This window comes from Piliocolobus tephrosceles, chromosome 14 (genome assembly GCF_002776525.5).
Source record: "Piliocolobus tephrosceles isolate RC106 chromosome 14, ASM277652v3, whole genome shotgun sequence".
Classification (NCBI taxonomy): Eukaryota; Metazoa; Chordata; class Mammalia; order Primates; family Cercopithecidae; genus Piliocolobus; species Piliocolobus tephrosceles.
Genome location: NC_045447.1, coordinates 77,684,634 through 77,704,847, shown reverse-complemented (window position 1 = coordinate 77,704,847; position 20,214 = coordinate 77,684,634). Strand labels below are relative to the sequence as shown.

The following is a 20,214-nucleotide window of genomic DNA, read 5'->3' as shown; positions in this document are numbered from 1 at the left end:
GATGAAATTACTATTTTTTGCTTTCAGATCTACTTGCGTTTAATGTGAGATTTTGTTGTTGTTGTTGTTTCAGTTAGCATACAGAAACTTTTCCACTATGCTTTCTCTGCCACTCCACCCCATCTCTCTTGTTTTCATATTGCTATAATCCTTTTCAAACTAATTTGAAAGTTGTATTTTAAAAATCCAGACAGTAATCATGGTATTAAATCAAGTTCAGAGCATGGTCTTCCTTTAGTTATTCTGGTCCACATACAAATAATAAAAAAAAAAAAAACTAAGATATACTCTTTATATGTTTGTAAAGTATTTGACTTATAACTAAAGAGAGTAAAATCAAAAATATTCTAAAAATTCAAAATTTGAATCAGTATGCCAATTAAATATATTAATATATTTGTTTCTTATATCATTTAAATCTTTTTCAGAAAGGGGCTTTAATGGAACAAATAGCACATCAAGCTGTTGTAATGCAGTTTATTATGGAAATGGCCAAAAACTGTAATGTGGATCCAAGAGGGTGTTTTCGTTTATTTTTCCAGAAAGCCAAAGTAAGTAATTATTTGATATAATAAATGGGAAGATTTGGTACCAGCTGAGACCTCTTTGTTCTATTCATATCAATAGAAGGCATCCAAGCAGGATGCCACAGGCTAAATTCTGTAGATTTTCTTGTGAAAAGGAAATTTATATTGCTAATTTCTTGCTAATTTAAACTTAAAAGAGCTATATAAGAGGCTGTACTACAGCATGTATATGAAATTGAGACCCATTTAAATGAATGTGTATACTCAGGAAACTTGTGTTCTATCATTAATTCATTCAGTAAATGTTGAGTGCCTAATGCAAAGCACAGCTGTTTCAGATGCTCAGGATGCATTATTGAGCAAAATAATACAGGATTCTTCATGTGTAGAACTCAGCAGTTTAATGAGAAATCAGACTTTTATAAAGAAAAAATAGGAAGCAACCTAAAAATTCAGCAATTAAGGGAATAGTTAAAAATACCCATGGTACATAGAATGTTATGTACCCTTTAAAATTATATTTATGGAACATTTGTAATGAGCTGAAGACATGCTTATGCTATAAATTCACAGGAAGCAGTACATGTTAGATGATGTTGGCGATGTTGAGGAAAAATAGATGTCTAGAAAGATTAAGTACCCTTTCACACTCACAAGATTTGCAGTAATTTAAAAGCTGCCCAAGAAGTAGAGCAATAAGAATTTGCATTCACTGCTAGTGGAAGTATAAATTGGAACAACCACTTTACAGAATTTCCTAGTAAAGTTGAACAAGTGCCTGCCTTAACATCCAGAAATTCTCCTAGGTGTATACACCCTAGAGAGTAGATTCTCAAGGTGTGGTCCAGGAACCCCGAGGGGCTTCATGACCTTTTCAGGAGGTTCTCTGTCCAAACTATTTTCACAATAATATCAAGATGTTATTTTTTTCATTTTCATTCTCTCAGTAGTGTACAATAGAGATTAATGTGGAAGTACAAATATGAGAATCTAGCCATCTTCTGTAAAGCCAGACATTAGATTTAGAAAAATTGAAGGAAAAAGAAAAAATAGCTCTCTTCTCACTAAATTTTTTTGTTTTGGAAAACAATTTTTTTTAAATTAAAATGTTATTAATGGTAGTGTAATGAGTTTGTCATTGTTATTTTTAGTTAATGTTTTTAAAATTCCTCAGTTTTCATGTCTAACAGTAAATACTGACAGATATAACTCACATAAACAGAAGCTCTTTAGGGTCCTCAGTAATTTTCAAGATGTAAAGAGAACTGCTGCTCTAGCGAAACTCTAACACATATGTACTAGATTGCCGTAGTGTTTATAGTAGATTGTTCATAATAGCAAAAACCTGGGAACAATGAATAAATTGTGGTATAGGTTGAGTATTCCTAATCCAAAATCCATAATGCTCCAAAATCCAAAACTTTTTGAGCATTGACATGACACTCAAAGGAAATACTCACAGATTTTATGTTTTCAATTTAGAGATGTTCAACTGGTAGGTATAATGCAAATATTCCCATATCTGAAAAAATTCACAATCTGAAAAACTTCTGGTGCCAAGCATTTTAGATATGCGACCTGTATATTCATTCTGTAAAATACTAGCCAACATCAGCATGGATGGAAAACAAGAGAGTGAATCAAACAAACCACAGAGTGATGTATCTGTTTAGATAGATACTAAATGGATATATCTAGTATCAACGTTCTTATTTTGTATTTTTTTAATAACAGGCAGAACTAAATAATATATTGTTGAAGGATGCATATATAAGCAGTAAAACTAAAGTAAAGGAATAATTAAGAAGACAAAAGTTACAATAATGATAACCTCAGGGAGGGAGGGGAAATGCTCTTGGGAACTGGTTTCTAGGATATACTAGTAATGATCTATTGCCTAATTTCTACGGGCACATAGTGGGGGTGTTGCTGAATAAACTGTGCGTTATGTCTTTTACATGCTCTTCTGCACATAGGATATATTCAAACATATACAATTAGAAGTTAAAAGGAAATATACCAAAAGTTTAACTTTGGTTATACTTGTGTGGTGGAATTATAAATAATTTCCATTTTCTTTTTCATGTACTACAATGAACATTTCCTTTTATAAACATAAAATTATTATTTGTATATTTTAAAAAACTGTCAATGTGGCAGTAGTCCTAACTTGAATACCCTAAACTCTTCTGAAATGCAACTGAAACACGAAGTTTTCCTGAAACAGTTGAACTTTAATAGCAAATGCTTGACTTGGTATTTTAGCTAGGCTGCTTCTGGTGACTAGTCTAAACTTTTGTTTGTTTTTAGAGACAAGGTCCTGCTCTGTCACTCAGGTTAGAGTGCAGTGGTGCAATCATTGCTCACTGCAGCCTTGAATGCCTGGGCTCAAGCAATCCTCCTGTCTTAGATTCCCAGGTAGCTGGGACTACAGGCACATTGCACCATCCCCAGCTAATTTTTTGTAGAGACATGGTCTCACTGTATTGCCCAGGCTGGTCTCGAACTTCTGGGCTCAAGCTGTCCTCTTGCCTTAACCTTCCAAAATGTACAGGCATGAGCCACCACACCTCGTCTCTTCTGAATTTTTACTTGACACTTAGGAGTAGTAAAAAACATAATTTCCTTTTCATCTTACATTTTGGATGTGTTTAAACTGGTGTTTAATAAAATAAGGGAACATGGCCAAATCATATATATTGTTTGACATTTACTTTAACAAAGTAAAACTGAAAGGCACTGGTCTTCAATCTTAACATTGTATTCTTAATGATACTTTTTTTAAAATTATGAAATAATCACTTTCATGGTATGCTTACTTTGTTCCAGGGACTATTCTAAGCACTTTACATGGATTAACTCATTAAATTCATATAATATTTTATGAGGATTACTATTGCTATCTTATGGGTGAAGAAATTGGCATAAAGAAATTAAGCAAGTGGCCCACACATTACTTAATAATACAAAATCTGTCATCACTATATCTAAATCCCTAAACCTTAAGCATGCAGTGAGGCCAGCAATTGTGCCTCTCAATTTTCAGAAAGAATACTTTTGGATATGACATACTGTGTGTCCACACAAGTTCTTATAAAGTGAGGTGCTAAAATGTAATTAAGGAAGTTCTTCCTAAATTAACAAGAAGATAGGATGGCAGCACAGAACATTCTCTGCGTTATTTCAATAGATGCTGATGCTGATAAGTAATCCACAGGTTTTAACCTGATTACACAACCTAAAATCCATTTGACAAGATCTCTCCCGCTACTTGAACTTAAAGTCTGCATTCTATTGGTAGGATAAATCTCTGTATAATTTCTCTATATTCAAAAGAAACATAAACAGAGGCAGCTGCCAATAGGGAGTTGCCTAAGAGTTCCACTCCCTCGACCTAAGTTATCATACTTTTTCTTTCTCTAATATTGAAAAGAAGGTACTTGCTTAACTAGAACAAGAAGATAGTTCCATAATGACGTTGACTGTTGAATTCTACTTGGTTTTCAAAGCTCTTATAAGTAGGGAATATAGAGTTAGAAAATTACTAGGAACAGGTAATAGTGCACCTTCATTAATTGTTGGAGGATTAAAAGGTTTTAAGAATATCCCTTGATTGTTTGGTAGTGGGAGGAAGATAGAATGAATTTGACAGATTAAATGAGGACTATTTTGGATCCTGTTAAGGATCCAGATAAATCAAGGAAAATACAGAGAAAGCCTTCTTTTCTTTTAGTCGTGTGCGTACGTATAAGGAGGGGTTGTTTTTTATTAGCTTATTTTGCTGAAGCAGAAGGAAATGGAGCAAACCAATTATTAATGTTCCTATAAATCAGGTAGTTTTCACAAATGTGACAGGGATCGTGGTGGTTTCTATATTTAGACTATTCACCTTATCATTACTTCCTCTACTTCAAACCTGTTATATGCTTTCTGGAATTTACTATGTCTAGAAATCTTGAAGAACACAGTCTTTGTTTTTTTTTTTGTTTGTTTGTTTGTTTTTTCTAGGCAGAGGAAGAAGGTTATTTTGAAGCATTCAAAAATGAACTTGAAGCTTTCAAGTCAAGAGTAAGACTTTATTCTCAATCACAAAGTTTTCATCCTATGACAGTTCAGAATCATGTTCCCCATTCTGGTGTTGGATCTATAGGTTTATTAGAATCCTTACCACAGGTAAGTTGGAAAAGTAAATATTTATTTTATAAGCATATTAGTTCACATAATTTTTGTTATTTTGCCAAACTTTTTTTTTTTTTAATATGTGTTACCATTTTACATATTCCTGCCTCAGAAGATAACTGTTGAATCTTACTTCATGCCATGTTTTGGTACCGAATCTCACCTCTTAAGTATTTAGAGATACCAGATTTCCTCTCCTTTTAATGTAGTAATGATTAGTTATACCTAACCATTCTTAAGAACAAATCTTAGCTATTGATCCTCTCAGTCATCAACTCTTCAAGATGGCTCCCTCAGGAACTTCCTTAAAACATCTCATCCTGAGTTAGAACTATGCCATTTTGATTTTTTTAGATGAATTAGCTTCAAAGTGGACATGCAAGTGGAACCAGTGTGATCTGTTGCTTAAGTTTATTTAGTATTTTCTTGTTAAATGTTGGTATTGTCTACCAGATGTAACATTTTTAGAACACATTAATGTAGCTGATAATATTGTATCTGGTAATATTGGCCAACTGTTTGAGCCTCTTCGAAGTCTTCAGTGGTTTGATCAAGGTAAAACCATGTCATATAGGCAGCATGAAAAAATTTGCATCAAAAAGGAGAAGTGATCAGACCACTGGTCTGCCTGATGCTAGTTAGGATTACAAGTTTAAGTTATTAGATAATTCCTACCCATTTGATTTTACTAGTAGCACTTTAATAGAGCCCAGTCATCTCTCATTTCCAGCCTCCAAGATTTTAAGACCAGCTTTAGCCAGTTTAATCTGTTGCCTACATTGTGAGAAGGAAAGTCTTATTCAAAAGACAATGCAAGGAGAGTCCTATATTTAGTTTTAAACCTCATAAAGTGCTAAAAATTGAGATTTTCAATGACCCAACCTTATGTCACTAATTTCACCATTCCACTTAACATGTATGTCCTTTAAGGAAAGTGATTGATCATATTTACCCCAGTCAAAAATATTATTCTCAGGAGTCTCTGAGCCTACTCTGGCTCTAGAGGCTGCCTGGGAAAAAAAAAAAAAGTCTCAAGGATGGAAATAAATGTTTGATTTTTAAATAATTACTAATGTTCCCCCTTAGTTAGATATGTAAGGAATATTCCCTCTACAAATTTTCTACAGATTATCTCTTAATTTTATTTAAATTCAGTGATGATTTTTCTCTTCAGTTCCTAAGAAATAGCCCATAGGGAAATAGTTTTTCCAGGGGAATTCTGGGACCAAGTCACTATGAAATCCATTATATAAACCTCTTGCAATTAAAATGTCACATGATGCATGGGAAGGAAAAAAGAGACTTTGGAAGGATGTAACTGATTCTAAACATAAGAGGGAAAGGTACACATTATAGTATCTTAGCCTTTGTTATCAAGAAGTTTCCTCTGGTTTGAGAGAAGTAAATCCTTGTTACACATATTAGATAGCAACTAATATCAGGTGCTAGGCATCCGTTATAGTCATAGGGGGACTAGAATTATACAATTCTGACACTTTTATATTGCTGATATTATCAGGGTTATTCAGATTTAATTAAGCTGGGCTAATCTCACGGTGGGAGACCAATTCCTTATGGTAAGCAGTTTGAGCATCCTGATGTAGTCCTTCTGAAGGATACAAGGCTGGATAAAATTTCAGTTAGATGCTTGCTACATGTGCAGAAAGGATTATCAACTAATTGAGGGAAATAAAATGAGAGGACACTTGAGGGACCAAATCATCAGTTTAGAGGTTTGGAAGAAAAATCTTACCATAATAACATCTCATTTTTATATCAGTTTATAGGTTGCAAAGCACTTTCACACATATTATTTAATCTTCTCAAATACCCTGTGATTCATTTTCATTCATTTCTATAGATGAGTAAACTGAAATTCATAGAACTTAAGTAATTTGCCTGAAGTCAACACAATAAGTGATGAATCTAATGTTCTACTTTTGGATTTCTGTTATACTTCACTGCTTATTCACCTATACCACAGACTGTTGAGTCATATGTGTTAAGAATGTTACTAGATGAAAATATGGGACAGTCAATGAAATTTAAGTATAGATTAGGTTGGGTATACCGATTCCTTCTATTTTTTTAAAGTCTCTGTATAGTATCTTACAGTTCTTAGGAAGATGGGTAGATGAGTTTTGGAGAATCTCCTCAGCCAATTGTGTTTTTCAAAGTTGTGTCATGGAAAACTGGAACCCAGTCTTAATAGAGTAATTGTAAGCTCTCTTCCAGAGAATTAGATTTGGATTGTCAGAAAAAGGGCTTAAAGCTATTTTTTTGGAGAATGAGACAACGTAGCAAGAATATTGGTCATTTTTGATAAAGCTTAAGTATGGGTAACCATTTAGCTTTTAATTTCTTTTTTTTAATAATTGACAGCAATTGTTTGAAATAAGCCAAATACCATTCACTATCCTTAGTTTTGAGAGGTCTAATCCAAGGCCTTTTGGATATAGATATAATAACAGTTACTTTAGGTTTATCCTATAGGCTAGCTTTTAATTTTACTAAATTGTGAATTTTGTTCTCCTTGAGGCTTGCTTTACTAAACAGAGGCAGGATTAAAACTGAGGCCCAGTGTGAGTGTCCCGTCTCAGTCAGTTGTCTCTGCTATTTCCTTCATAAAGACCTGATTGGGAATAATCCAAACTCCAGCTAGCTTTTTGACTTTTAGAATAAAGGAATCTCACAAAGTGTTGTACTTTCTTAGGAGGATCTTTAGAAAACCCTGCCTCCCCAACCTCCTATTGGATGGTGAGGTTTAAGACATCTATCCTGTTTGACTATTGTCCTCATTGGTGTTTATTAAATAAAATAAATACAAGTAAAACTAGTAATACAAGTGGTAAAAGTCTTTTTTTTTTTTTTTTTTTGAGATGGAGTCTTGCTCATCACCCAGGCTGGAGTGCAGTGGCGCCATCTCGGCTCACTGCAAGCTCCGCCTCCCGGGTTCACGCCATTCTCCTGTCTCAGCCTCCCGAGTAGCGGGGACTACAGGCGCCTGCCAACGCGCCCGGCTAATTTTTTGTATTTTTAGCAGAGACGGGGTTTCACTGTCTTAGCCAGGATGGTCTCGATCTCCTGACCTTGTGATCCGCCCGCCTCGGCCTCCCAAAGTGCTGGGATTACAGGCCTGAGCCACCGCGCCCGGCCAGTAAAAGTCTTAAGTAATTAGCAGACATTCGGAACAATTGAGTAGACAAAATTGAATTGGGGAAGAATTTTCTAAAGTTCTGGATCTTAAGGGCTATATCCTTATTCATGGTGCTTTAACAAATAATGGTTTTATTTTTGCATTTATTGAGTAAGATTTTATGTTTTCTATTCCCAGTTTTTGAAATTGACATAACATTTATGAGTGATGCTTGTTTAAAAAATCCCATGGTTTTATTCTGTTTAAAAAATAAGGGTGTAAATACCTCTCAAAAGTGTACAGATTTCTCACTGAGTTTGTTTTAACCTTTGTGAAACCATAGTACACCCTGAAGATATCCATAATTTTTACCCAGTAAATTTTTTTCTTCATTCAGATGATTTGCAGTTTTAGTATTTACTGTTATAATTAGATGGTAATCTTAAAAATGCATTGCTGACTTCAAACCATATTTAAATTATCAGTAGCTGTGTATATATAATCACATGGAAGTTGTAGCCTTGCCTTGTATGATTAAATGGAGAAGAAAGGTGGTATTTGTTAACATTTCTGTTTTTCACATGTATCATTCTTTTATCACATCTCATAGGTGACAGCATCCTATTTTTTTCTTTATTTTCTTGGAATTCAGCCCAAGTCTCTTTCCAAAGTCCATCTTCTTTCCTACTGCTGTACTACACTGCAGAGAAATAGGACTGTGAAACTGAATATTTATGTATGTGCTGTCATAAAACTTGTTATAATGCGTTTTCTCTCCCCCCCAATCCACCTTTTCTTTTTCCCCAGAATCCAGATTATCTTCAGTATTCTATCAATACAGCTCTCTGCAGCTTAAACTCAGTGGTACATAAAGAAGATGATGAGCCCAAAATGATGGACACTGTATAATTTGGTTAAGACTGCTGAGGCCAAGTGCTATTTTGTTACAAGAAAGGAAGAACTTGGCTATTTTCTTGACACTTTTATGGGTGCTGCACTTTATTTTTGTTTGGTTTTTGATGGGAGGGAAAGAGTACTGAAATGTTTTGTAAACTTTTTTTTAATGTGCTGCTAGGTTTTTTGTTTTGTTTTGTTCTGAAGAGAGGAGTGGTACCATATGTTGCAGGAAGTCAAACTGGACTTTTTGTGGCTACTAAATTTGTCTTTAATCTTATTGTTCTCAATTTTGGAATCAAGTATGAAAATCTGCACAAATGCAATGTTTACAAGAACTGGTTGATTCTGGGAGGCATCTGCTACAGTCTCTTTTTATATGGATATGTACATGTCCTATTCTACAAAAATGATTAAAGATAAAAACGTACTTGTATCCCACTGCTAATTTAGCTGTCAAATCTGGTATTTCATCACATTAAAAGCAATAAATCAGTAGTTGGTAATCTACTTTACTAAGTAAGTTGGGGGGTACAATTTTTAAAAGTCTTAACTCTTAAATACTTGACTTTCGGCACCATCAGTTAAATCCTTGACTATAATACAAATTCGATATAGACATTACATTTACCCTCAAATGATTCTCAAAACTATATTCCTTAGAATTTGATTTTACCCTGCTGACTTTAACAGTTATAGTAATATCAAAAGTGATGAGCTAATATAGATTTTCTTTTTAAATAAAAATAACTTCAAGCTCACTCTTTCTTAACATAGTCTGGGATCTCTCAGGGAGTAAGTTTTAAAAGAATACTAATGACTCGTAAGAACAAACAGGAATAATAATCTGATTTTTAAATTTGTGGTTATTGTTTCACTGTCACGTAGCCTTTTGAATTTTTTTTTTTGGTTTGTTTTTTGATGTAGCTTTTTAAAAAAGGACTCTTAAAAATGATTTTTTTTTTTTTTTTTAAAGCAAGAGAAATCTTGTAGTGCTAACTGTCTTCAGCTGCCAATTACCTATTTCTGAGAATTTGGTGACCCTTACTGGTAATGACGGCATTTACAACATTTGGCATTTCCCGTTTTTCAGCTCAGTTACCATAGAATGCTTCCAAGCTTTACTACTTCCTCTGTAAGTCATTTCAATTATGCCAGGATATTTGATGATTTAGTTTATGTAGAATTAGGTAACAAAGCTAATTATGCTATCCTTATTATTGAAGGATTAATCTTATGACTTAGACATGAGCTTTGGTTATATTTGGGTGTAGTCTTTGGCTAAGTACCCATTCAGACTAATAGCAAACACTTGGAAGGTGGCTAACTGGGACTGAGAATATATGTCTCAACTTGAGAAACCAAATAGTGCTAAGGGACTCAGGGTGATCAGACCTGTGACCTTGGCCTCATTTGTATTTTGTTTTAACTGAGGTGATCAGACACTTAGGACCCTAGAAATGGACTGGAATTATTGAATCTTCTTCTGTAACATCACAATCTTCCTGGTTTTCGAATAAAAGTCTTTTTGTGCTTTTGATATAAATATATACTCTATAATAAAATGTTTGACTAATTTACATAGTAGTGTTTGTCAGCCTGTACTTTTTTTTTTTTTTAAACCCATGACCTAGTCATAGACATTTTTTTCTTTTTGTTCTGTTCTGAAGCAAGCTCTTATTTTTCCCTTTCTACCAAATTGAGAGAATGGGCAGACACAGGAGCCATATTCCCAGTTTCACAGAAATGTTACTTGAATTATTTTCCCTTCTTTCCCAGGATTTACCTGTAAGCATTCAAATGGTTTTGAATTTCATTTTGCCTTCTTTAAGTTAGAGGTATTTAATGACTGAAGACTGGCGGGAGAGAAAGTATCAACAAACTGAGTAAACTATTCTTGAAGGGTTTTGTTTCTAAAACAGGAATTACTGAAAAGACATTCTTTGAAACTTGATTTATATATTTTTACTCGCAAAAGAAAATACTGTGTTTTGAGTATGTAAGTGTGATTGGGTTTGTTTTGGGAACCATTGACTGATGCCATAATTTGCACTTAAAGACCATAAATTACATAGTTACCTGTACTTTAGTACTAGAAACAGTAAATTGACATCCTTGAACTAAATCCTACCAAATGAAATTGTCCTTTTTTTGGTTTCTTAAGAAATAAAGAGTATACTAAGCAAAGGGATAATTTATATTTCAGGGTGGACAATTTACCCTAAACAAATTAAACCATGGAAAGTGCAAACACATGAATGAAACTTTTTTTTTACATCAAAATATCATCAAAGATTCTTGTTTCATTTGATAAAATTAATATTTGAATAAAAAAATTTTTTAAATCAAATAGCTGTCCATTTATTCTGTTAACTCTGTCATTTTTTCAGTGGTAGTGAAGATAATACTGACTTGAAATTATTACTCTTAGGTAGATGGGTAACATTCTCTTCCAAGTATACCATTAAGTGGACTCTTTCAAATTTTGCCTAATGAGCTCACAATCTCTTACAACTTTTCTTTAGGAAAATCAGGTCCTCCTCTTCTTTCAGACTGGCATATCATATTACCCTTTTAAAAATGAATGAACGTCCGGGCGTGGTAGTTCACACCTGTAATCCCAGCACTTTGGGAGGCAGAGGCGGCAGGGTCATGAGGTTAGGAGATCAAGACCATCCTGGCCAACATGGTGAAATGCCGTCTCTACCAAAAATACAAAAATTAGCTGGGCATGGTGGCACGTGGCTGTAGTCCCAGTTACTCGGGAGGCTGAGGCAGGAGAATTGCTTGAACCCCGGGAGGCAGAGGTTGCAGTGAGCCAAGATGGCGCCACTGCACTCCAGCCTGACAACAGAGTGAAACTCCATCTAAAAAATGAATGAACATGCTGCCCAAAGAACATGAATCTGTTTTAATAAGTGGATTTTCTTACAGGGTGAAAAAAGTTGATGGTAGGTTTAGGCAAGGTGATCCTGAAGTTAACCTTGGGGTATTTTCAGAGGAGAACAAAATGTCAGTTTACTTTTGTAAGTCAATCATGTATTTCAGTTCTTAAATTGGTGTGGGACAGAACCGAGGTACTTGTCTGGGTTGAGGTTAGGCTTTCCATTTCAGTTTTGCCACTATAGCAAACATACTTTTAACAAAACCCTTAAATCCACCCATTTCTCATCTGTAATGGACATGGACGTGTATATACAATTGCATAGCTCTGAGAAGTTGATTTATCTGAAAATTATTTGCTTACTGTGTGAGCCAAGGGGGTCAGCGGAGGGGGACACAAGGGTGAATATAAGTTCATTCTCGATTGTTTACCATCTAATATGAAGTGAAACCAGTCTCATAAGCTTTGAAGAATTAGACTTGTTTGATCTTCTCTAAATGTAGAAAATGATTTTTAAAATTCCCACATCTTTCACATAGTTAACAACAGCATGATTCTTCATGTTATTTACGCATCAGACATTTAACTTGGAATCCTTTAGAAAAAGATGACACTGCTGGACTGATTGACACTTTGGCATGACAGTTCATTCAGTGCTATATATGGAAAAACTCAGTGTTTATATCATTTACTGAGCTAAAAACAAAAAGCAGGAGGGGGATAAGGGCTCTACAAAGCATATTGGCTTTTACCAGAAGCTTTAAGCACAGCTACACTATTTTAACTGTTTAAAATTTTTTTAACCGTAACTTCCAAGATGAAAATCTTTAACTGCAAAGATAGGAAAGCTATTTCTACAGTTTATCAGGGTCTGAAGTTTTTTTTTTTTTTGGTCAATGAGAAGACTTAACATATTCTAAAATACAAATTCTTGCTGTTGGTTGCAAGTATAGCAATTTAACATAATTTTGAGATCTATAATTACAATGATTTGTTGTTAGTATAGGGCAGTTTTGTCACAAGTTATGAGGATCTGAAGTATCTTGCTAGAATGCCATTATATATAGCTGGGGGGAAAGTAGCCACAGGGTGGGGTTTAGAAATTTGAGCCAGTATTTAAACTTTCAAATGGAACTGACAAATTTCTGGATGGTGTTAACAACTGCCAGTTTGCATTTCCCACGGTACACTCTGCTTACAAAAGGTATAGCAAAATAACTTTTACTCTATAAAATAAGTGGGTTGAGGTGCTGTCCTCACTGGCTTTTTTTTTTTTTTTTTTTTTTTTTTTTGAGATGGAGTCTCCCTCTGTCGCCCAGGCTAGAGTGCAGTGGCACAATCTCGGCTCACTGCAACCTCCGCTTCCCGGGTTCACGCCATTCTCCTGCCTCAGCCTCCCGAGTAGCTGGGACTACAGGTGCCCGCCACCATGCCTGGCAAATTTTTTTTTTTTTTTCTGTATTTTTAGTAGAAACGGGGTTTCACTGTGTTAGCCAGGATGGTCTCAATCTCCTGACCTTATGATCCACTCGCCTTGGCCTCCCAAAGTGCTGGGATTACAGGCGTGAGCCACCACGCCCAGCCTCTCACTGGCTTTTAACAAAAGTATAATTAGTTTCTCCTAGCCATGGCATTCAGCTCCATACATGTATTTCCATGTGGTACATAAATCTTAATAATAGTCATTACAGAATTATTTTTTTGGGTGGGAGCAGTGACTTACACCTGTAATCCCAGCACTTGGGAAGCTGAATCGGGAAGATTGTTTGAGGCCAGGAGATAAGCCTGGGCAACGTATCGAGACACCATCTCTACAAAAAATAAAATTAGCCAGGCATGGTGGTGCACGCCTGTAGTTTTAGCTACTTGGGAAGCTGAGGTGGAAGAATCGCTTGAGCCCAGGAGTTCAAGGTTACAGCGACCCAATTATGCCATTGCACTCCAGTCTGGGCAATGGAGTGAGGCCTTGTCTAAAAAAAATAAAGAAAAATGTTGTATTATAGTCATATTCATTCCTAAAGTAATGAATGTACGTGCAAACTTTGGGCTGTTTTGGGGGTGGGGAGGGAATGGTCACAGGAAATAAGAGTCTTAATTCTCATAGCCATGTTCTTCCACTCCTCACTATGATTTCCAGATCCCCTAAGGGTATTATGAAGGCAGGCATGGCCACCATAGCAGGAGATGAAGTACTGCATAAACCGAAACCAGCCTATGGACTGTTTTAAGATCATTTATTAGAACAGTCATTCAGAAGCCATTGAGACATCAGGCAGCAGAAAGGAAGGTGGGATGGAGCAGGCCCTGTGAAGGACCAAGGACAAACAGCCACAGTTAGGAAATTTCATTTTATTCTGATAAAGACTGATGTATGCCGATAACCTAGTGATAATCCATAAGTTTGGTATTTCACAACAGTTTTTAGAAAGCACCTAAGATTAACATCCAAATAAGGCATTATAGAAAATTTTATAAAGAATGAAGTGTTTACTATAATTCTTTTAAAAAACCTTGGTTCATCTTGAAAGATCGATGAATTTTTTAAATATCAGAAGAAAAGGGAAATAAAAAATTTCCCCCAAAATACCTAAGAACCACTTACTGGCACTTGTATTTTAAGTACCTGGGAAAAAAAATGGAACTGATTTTTAAAGGCAGTAACAGCTTGTAAGAGGGCTTGTTTCATTTGACTTGGCATCAAGTAAACTAAGAGTAAATATGCCATGGAAGACATAATCAAATTTTTCCTCCACCTCTCATATTTCCCCACTTCTACCAGACCACACAGTACATCAGCAGCCATCCTTTAGATTCCAATTTTTAAATGGCTGCTCAGATGACACCAATAGAGTTCTTTCTCCTTAAAATATGGTGGCAGTGAATGCTAACAGGTACAGATTTCTTTGATCAGGAACAAAGAACTCCTTCAGGAAACTCGCTCACTTTCCTGGTCCTTGATAACCTATCATGTAAATTCTTTTTATTGGTACACTTGTTTACTAATTATGATTGATTGCTATTTATGCCAAGGGAGCATTTCCCAGGCATGCCTCATCTGTTCACTAACGACAAAGTATGCTTACTTTATTTACATAGTGCCACGGGTTTTCTCTTTTTTCTTTTCTTTTTTTTTTTTTTTTTGGCAGGGGAGATGGTACTATAACTTGTTATTTATCAGGGCAGATCATACATTTGGATCAAAAAGAAAAACCAGCAAGTAGATCCTAAAACACATTTCTTAACCTGAGTCATATTTGAAAACATAGACTTGAATTACATTTTGTTGAAAATTCATTCAACTTTGGTGCTTGTAAAAGCACTTATGTCAATTTCTGACATAAATCATAACCCTCAGTACATACGTATTTTCAAAGGAAACAAGTCATCTTAAAGTAATATTTTTCTATATGCTAATTGATACATTTTTATAGCAAATTGAAAATTCTGAGTAAACTAAAAGTATGCTTAACAAAATAAATACAGCATATATGGTTAACATATACATTTCTTAGTGTAAAGGCAGCAGTGAATTTGTGTCTCACAATAAATCTGTAAATTCAGTTGCTTTCTTTCTGGAATTTTATATAGTGTCTCACCATGTTCCACAATGCTAGAAATGTCTTTTTTGGCATCAATCTATGCAAAAATTTCTGATATTTTCCCCAAATGACATGTAACTTAAACTTTATCAACCACTTGTTAACTGAACAAAAAGTTAGACTACTACCAAATGCTCTTTTAATTTTGCTCTAACAGATGTTTGAAAAGTTCAGACATCACTGATGTTTTTGAGGATAACTGCATAAAATACCAGATGATTTCAAAGCATGAATTTTAGTATCCGACTCATTTGGCACATCCTTAGTATCCAGAATAAAATCAGTAGAAATAAAAGTAATATAATTTTCAAAGAATTCATACATACTGGAAGTCTTAGGAAAAGCAGCTTCTAAATGGAAGGACTAGGAGGTTTGCCCATCTTACTATTAATAGTTACACACATTTCTCCTCATGGAGTAACTGAAGCTTTCTGGCTTGTTTGTGGAACTTTAGTTTGTAGGAAAGCATACACATAGGGCCAAATCTTATTAGTTTCTGTTCCGGAGAATGTTTCCAACACTCCTTTTTTCCTAAAGATGAAACAAAAACAAAACAAACAAACACAGGTCTGAGTCTTCCTAATAAGCTCTTTCAAAGCTTTTCTGTAAATGATGATAATGTAGATTTAGGAGTCTTGGTAAGTATGGGTTTGTGTAATCAGGAGACAAAGGCACTTGGCCAGGCATTGGAAAATTTAGATTTTAGTTTCAGTTGTGCTCTCTGGCTTACATAAATGGGTGCTTAAAAAAATAACAGCACCTATCATTTATTTTATTTATTGAGCATGCACTGTGTGTCAAAGGCTGTGCTACATGCTTTACATATAATAGTTCGTTTAATCCTTTCCAAAGCTCAAATTTTCTTATTTTACTGATAAAAACATCTCTTTGTAATGTAACTTAGCCCAAATCACCAAGTTGGTAGTACATTTCCAAATAGAACCTGTTAAGATACCAGAACACCTGTCAGCTTTTTTTTCCTACTTACCTCCTTTGCAAAAGCTACTTTCTAATACTTGAGTATCTTTCCTTTTTGCCTAGGCCAACATTTATTTTTTCCTCTACTCCACTCTTCTGAATTTTAACAGAAAGGGGAATAAAAAGTGTTGGTTTTACTGGGTTTCCTATTGACTGTCTTCATTTCTCCAGAGGCAGATTTGTCTAGCTTGTCACTAGACCAGCAGCCAAAGCCTATTTTATTTACTCCAGTTTCCTGTGGATAATATGGTGAGGAGCGAGAATCGGAATCCTGGGGTTGCTTTTCAAGCCACACAGATTCCCTCCAGAGATTATGGCATTCCTTTTGCTAACACCCCTCGTCTAGCCCATGTGTACACCTACACATATACACCTACACATATACGCACTGGTTTAAAGGCTGCAAAAGGGCAACCTAAGAACTCTGGCTTATTACTTTATGAAAACAGGATCCCTCATACCTTTGCAGCCCTTCTTACTAGGTTTTCAGGGGTTTCACTAAGGACAAAAGCATTCCTTCTTGATACCTCATAAAATTCGCCACAGTTAACTTAAATAACACCCACTGTTTTCTTGGTAAGAAACATCTGCTAAGGAGGGAAATTATGCAAATACAGCATTCTTAGGATATTAGAAACCCCCCTGCTTCTAAATTCACTGCCACCTGGTACAGCTTTCAAGGGAGCAAGCTTCTTAACTGTTGTAAGCCTCTTGAAGAGCCACTTTAAAAATCAAGCCAGTGTCACAAGTGGGTTAATTACTGAGGGCGCAATTGCAGGCACCTATTCGATCCTAAATTGTGGGTGAACATTTGTCATTTTAATTTCTGTGTAATAAAATGGAACCAGCTTCAACAACTGGTCCTCCAAAGAGTAAGGGCATCATGTTGTTTGTAAACATAGACCAATTACTCTACAATGTCCCACAGCTAAGAGTTTTTTCTAAAACAACCAACAATACAACCATCAGCATTTTTAAATAACAATGCTATTACTAACATTCTTGCAAATAAACTTTCAGTTTTTAGTTAAGTCTCGCCCTAGTTCTATGTGTGGGAGCTGAGAATGAAAAGCTTGAATTAGGCTGGGTGTGGTGGCTCACGTCTGTAATCCCAGCACTTGGGAAGGCCAAGGAGGGTGGATCACTTGAGGTCAGGAGTTCAAGACCAGCCTGGCCAACATGGCAAAACCCCGTCTCTAGTAAAAATGCAAAAATTAGCTGGGCATGGTGGCACGCGCCTGTAGTCCTAGCTACTGGGGAGGCTGAGGCATGAGAATCTCTTGAACCTGGGATGCAGAGGCTGCAGTGAACTGAGATGGCACCACTGCACTCTAGCCTGACAGAGTGAGACTCTGTCTCAAAAAAGAGAGAGAGAGAAAAAGAGAGACAGAAGAGAAAGCAAAAGCAAAAGCAAAAGCTTGAATTAACAGCAAGAGGCAGCAAAAGCCAGAAGCAGCCTAGAAAGACTTCTCAGATATCTCCTAAGATAAGGACCCACATCATTCACTTCATCTTCGCAGCCTTCCTCGACTGCCCTTCCTACACTTTTTTTTTTTTTTTTTTTTTTTTTTTTTTTTTGAGATAGGGTCTCACTCTGACACCTGCACTCTGGACTGCAGTGGTGCAATCAGAGATCACTGCAGTCTCGACCTGCTGGGTCCAAGCAATCCTCTTAACTCAGACTCCCCAGTAGCTGGGACTATAGGCGTGTGCCACCATGCCTGGCTAATATATATATATATATATTTTTATGTTTTGTAGAGACAGAGTTTCACCATGTTGCCCAAGTTGATCTTGAATTCCCGCCTCTTCGATCCTCTTGCCCTTAGCCTACCAAAGTGCTGGGATTATAGGCATGAGCCACCGTCCCAGGCCCCTTCCCATATTTTGATATTTTGACAGAACAAATCCCATCAACCCCTGGTACTTCACCGCATTGGGGGATTATCTATTCATAGCCTTGCAGTGGTGGTGTTATCTGCCCAGCAACAATGCATTCTCCCTTCCTCTGGTTACTTTTGGGAAACAACCTCTCCACCAAACTCAGTTGACGAGGTTTAGGAGAGACTGTCCCCACTCCCCATCTTCAAGGATGGACATGATCAGAGCGAATCAGTGCCAACCCCAAGACTTTTGCTGGCAAAAGAGGCTCTTTGCTGCTGGGTTTTCTGACTAGTAGGAGGTAAACTGGAAAGTTGAGGAGCTGCTACACAGGGACTGCACACCTGAGACTGAAGCCAACACAGAACAATGGAGCTGAGTGACTGAGGCCTAATGATAGGTGTTTTTGAACACCTGGACCCATCCATCTATCTTTGACTTTTTAGTTATATTACCAATAAATTCCCCTTTTGCTTAAGCTGGTGTGAATTAGGTTCTTAGTTAATATAAGCACATATCACATTGTATGATAAATACTGTTTACCCAGCTCCCCACCTCACCCACATACATAGTTTCTTGGAGACTGACAGGGACTGGATCTAATTGTCCATGTGGACCAAGGGCCTGCCACAGTGTCAAGAGAGTAAACAATAATTGCTGACAATGAATGATTTAATAGACACCAGGGCTATTGTAGGACTTCCCAGGATCTCTCACTTAATTCCTTTAACAACCCTGTAAAGCAGATGCTATTTAATATTGCCTGACTTTACAAATAAGGGATTTGCAGCATGGAGGTTAAATAGCTTGCCTAGGGCAAAAGAGATGGTAATTTTCAGAACCAGCCTCATTAAACAAATGACAAAATTATAGTAACAGTTACTATAAAAAGCGGTTTGCCAACCTTGTAATTTTATGCTCCAGAAACAATTAAGATGGTTTGAAAGGCCACGCATGGTGGCTTATACCTATAATCCCAATGCTTTGGGAGGCCGAGGCATGAGGGTTGCTTGAAGCCAGGAGTTTGAGACTAGCCCGTGCAACATGGCAAGAGGCCCATCTCTAAAAAAAAAAATTTTTTTAATTGGCCAGGTGTGGTGGCACGGGCCTGTAAGTCCTGGCTACTTGGGAGGCTGAGATAGGAGAATTGCTGGAGCCCAGGAGTTCAAGGCTGCAGCGAACTATGAAAGAACCACTGCACTCCAGCCTGGGTGACAGAGTGAGACCTTGTCTCTAAAATAAATAAATAAATAAATAAATAAATAAATAAATAAATAAATAAATGAATGAATGAATGTTTGGAAACGGTTGCTTCAGATTTTTACTGCATACATGCCCTATTACAACAATAGTAATAGCTAACATTTCTATAGTGCTTTCTATGTGTCAGGAACAGTTCTAAGAGTTACCCATATTAATCTTTTAACCCTTTATTCTCTTCCCCAATTTATAGAGGAAAAAACAGGCAGAGGTTAAGCAGAAGGTGAAGGTGAAGATGGTGAGCTGGGACTTGAACTTAGGTATTCTGGCTTCAGAGTCTGTGTTCTGCCCATGATACTGTTTTGCCCTGATCAGGATCAGTATTCAGTAAGTACATAAATGAAAGGGGAGTAAATCCTCTGTAAGAAGTGGGAAGGCTCAGTAAGAAAACTGGACTATTTCTTAGCCTAAATCAAATACACATTCAGTACAGTTCCTATATGTGTTGCAGACAAAACAATGTTAAAATGTAAGCTTTTAAAGACTGCTAGCCAATCACAGAGTTGGAGGGATTAGCCGCCATCTGACATTCTTCCACACCATAGCATCCTGTATTGGCAAATGTGGTGGGCAATATTAGGTTTGCCTCCCCAGCATTCATTCCAGCCCTCCCTCCACTACCGATGATCCCCAGCTTACAATGATTCAACGCAGGATTTTTCAGTTTTATGATGGTGCAAAAGCAACATGCACTCAGTAGAAATTGTACCTCGAGCACCTGTACAACCATTCTGCTTTTCAATTTCAGTACAATATTCAGCAAATTATGTGAGATATTCAACACTTTATTACAAAACAGGCTTTGTGTTAGATGATTTCGCCCAACTGTAGGCTAATCTAAGTGTTCTGAGCACATTTAAGGCAGGCTAAGTTAT

The 20,214-nt window shown here is 36.3% G+C and overlaps 2 protein-coding genes across 2 annotated transcripts in view; one reads left to right on the top strand and one right to left on the bottom strand.

Moving 5' to 3' along the window:
- CDC37L1 (cell division cycle 37 like 1) overlaps nucleotides 1-10,323 on the top strand; it is a 28,340-nt gene extending 18,017 nt beyond the window's left edge. The window contains exons 5-7 of the mRNA XM_023213183.1: nucleotides 429-551; nucleotides 4,536-4,700; nucleotides 8,650-10,323. Coding sequence (XP_023068951.1) covers nucleotides 429-551; nucleotides 4,536-4,700; nucleotides 8,650-8,751 — 390 coding nt within the window. The 3' untranslated portion in view covers nucleotides 8,752-10,323. The remainder of the gene's footprint in view (nucleotides 1-428; nucleotides 552-4,535; nucleotides 4,701-8,649) is intronic.
- A 3,514-nt stretch (nucleotides 10,324-13,837) lies between these two features.
- AK3 (adenylate kinase 3) overlaps nucleotides 13,838-20,214 on the bottom strand; it is a 31,503-nt gene continuing 25,126 nt past the window's right edge. The window contains exon 5 of the mRNA XM_023213181.1: nucleotides 13,838-15,750. Within this exon, the coding sequence (XP_023068949.1) occupies nucleotides 15,630-15,750 (121 nt within the window). The 3' untranslated portion in view covers nucleotides 13,838-15,629. The remainder of the gene's footprint in view (nucleotides 15,751-20,214) is intronic.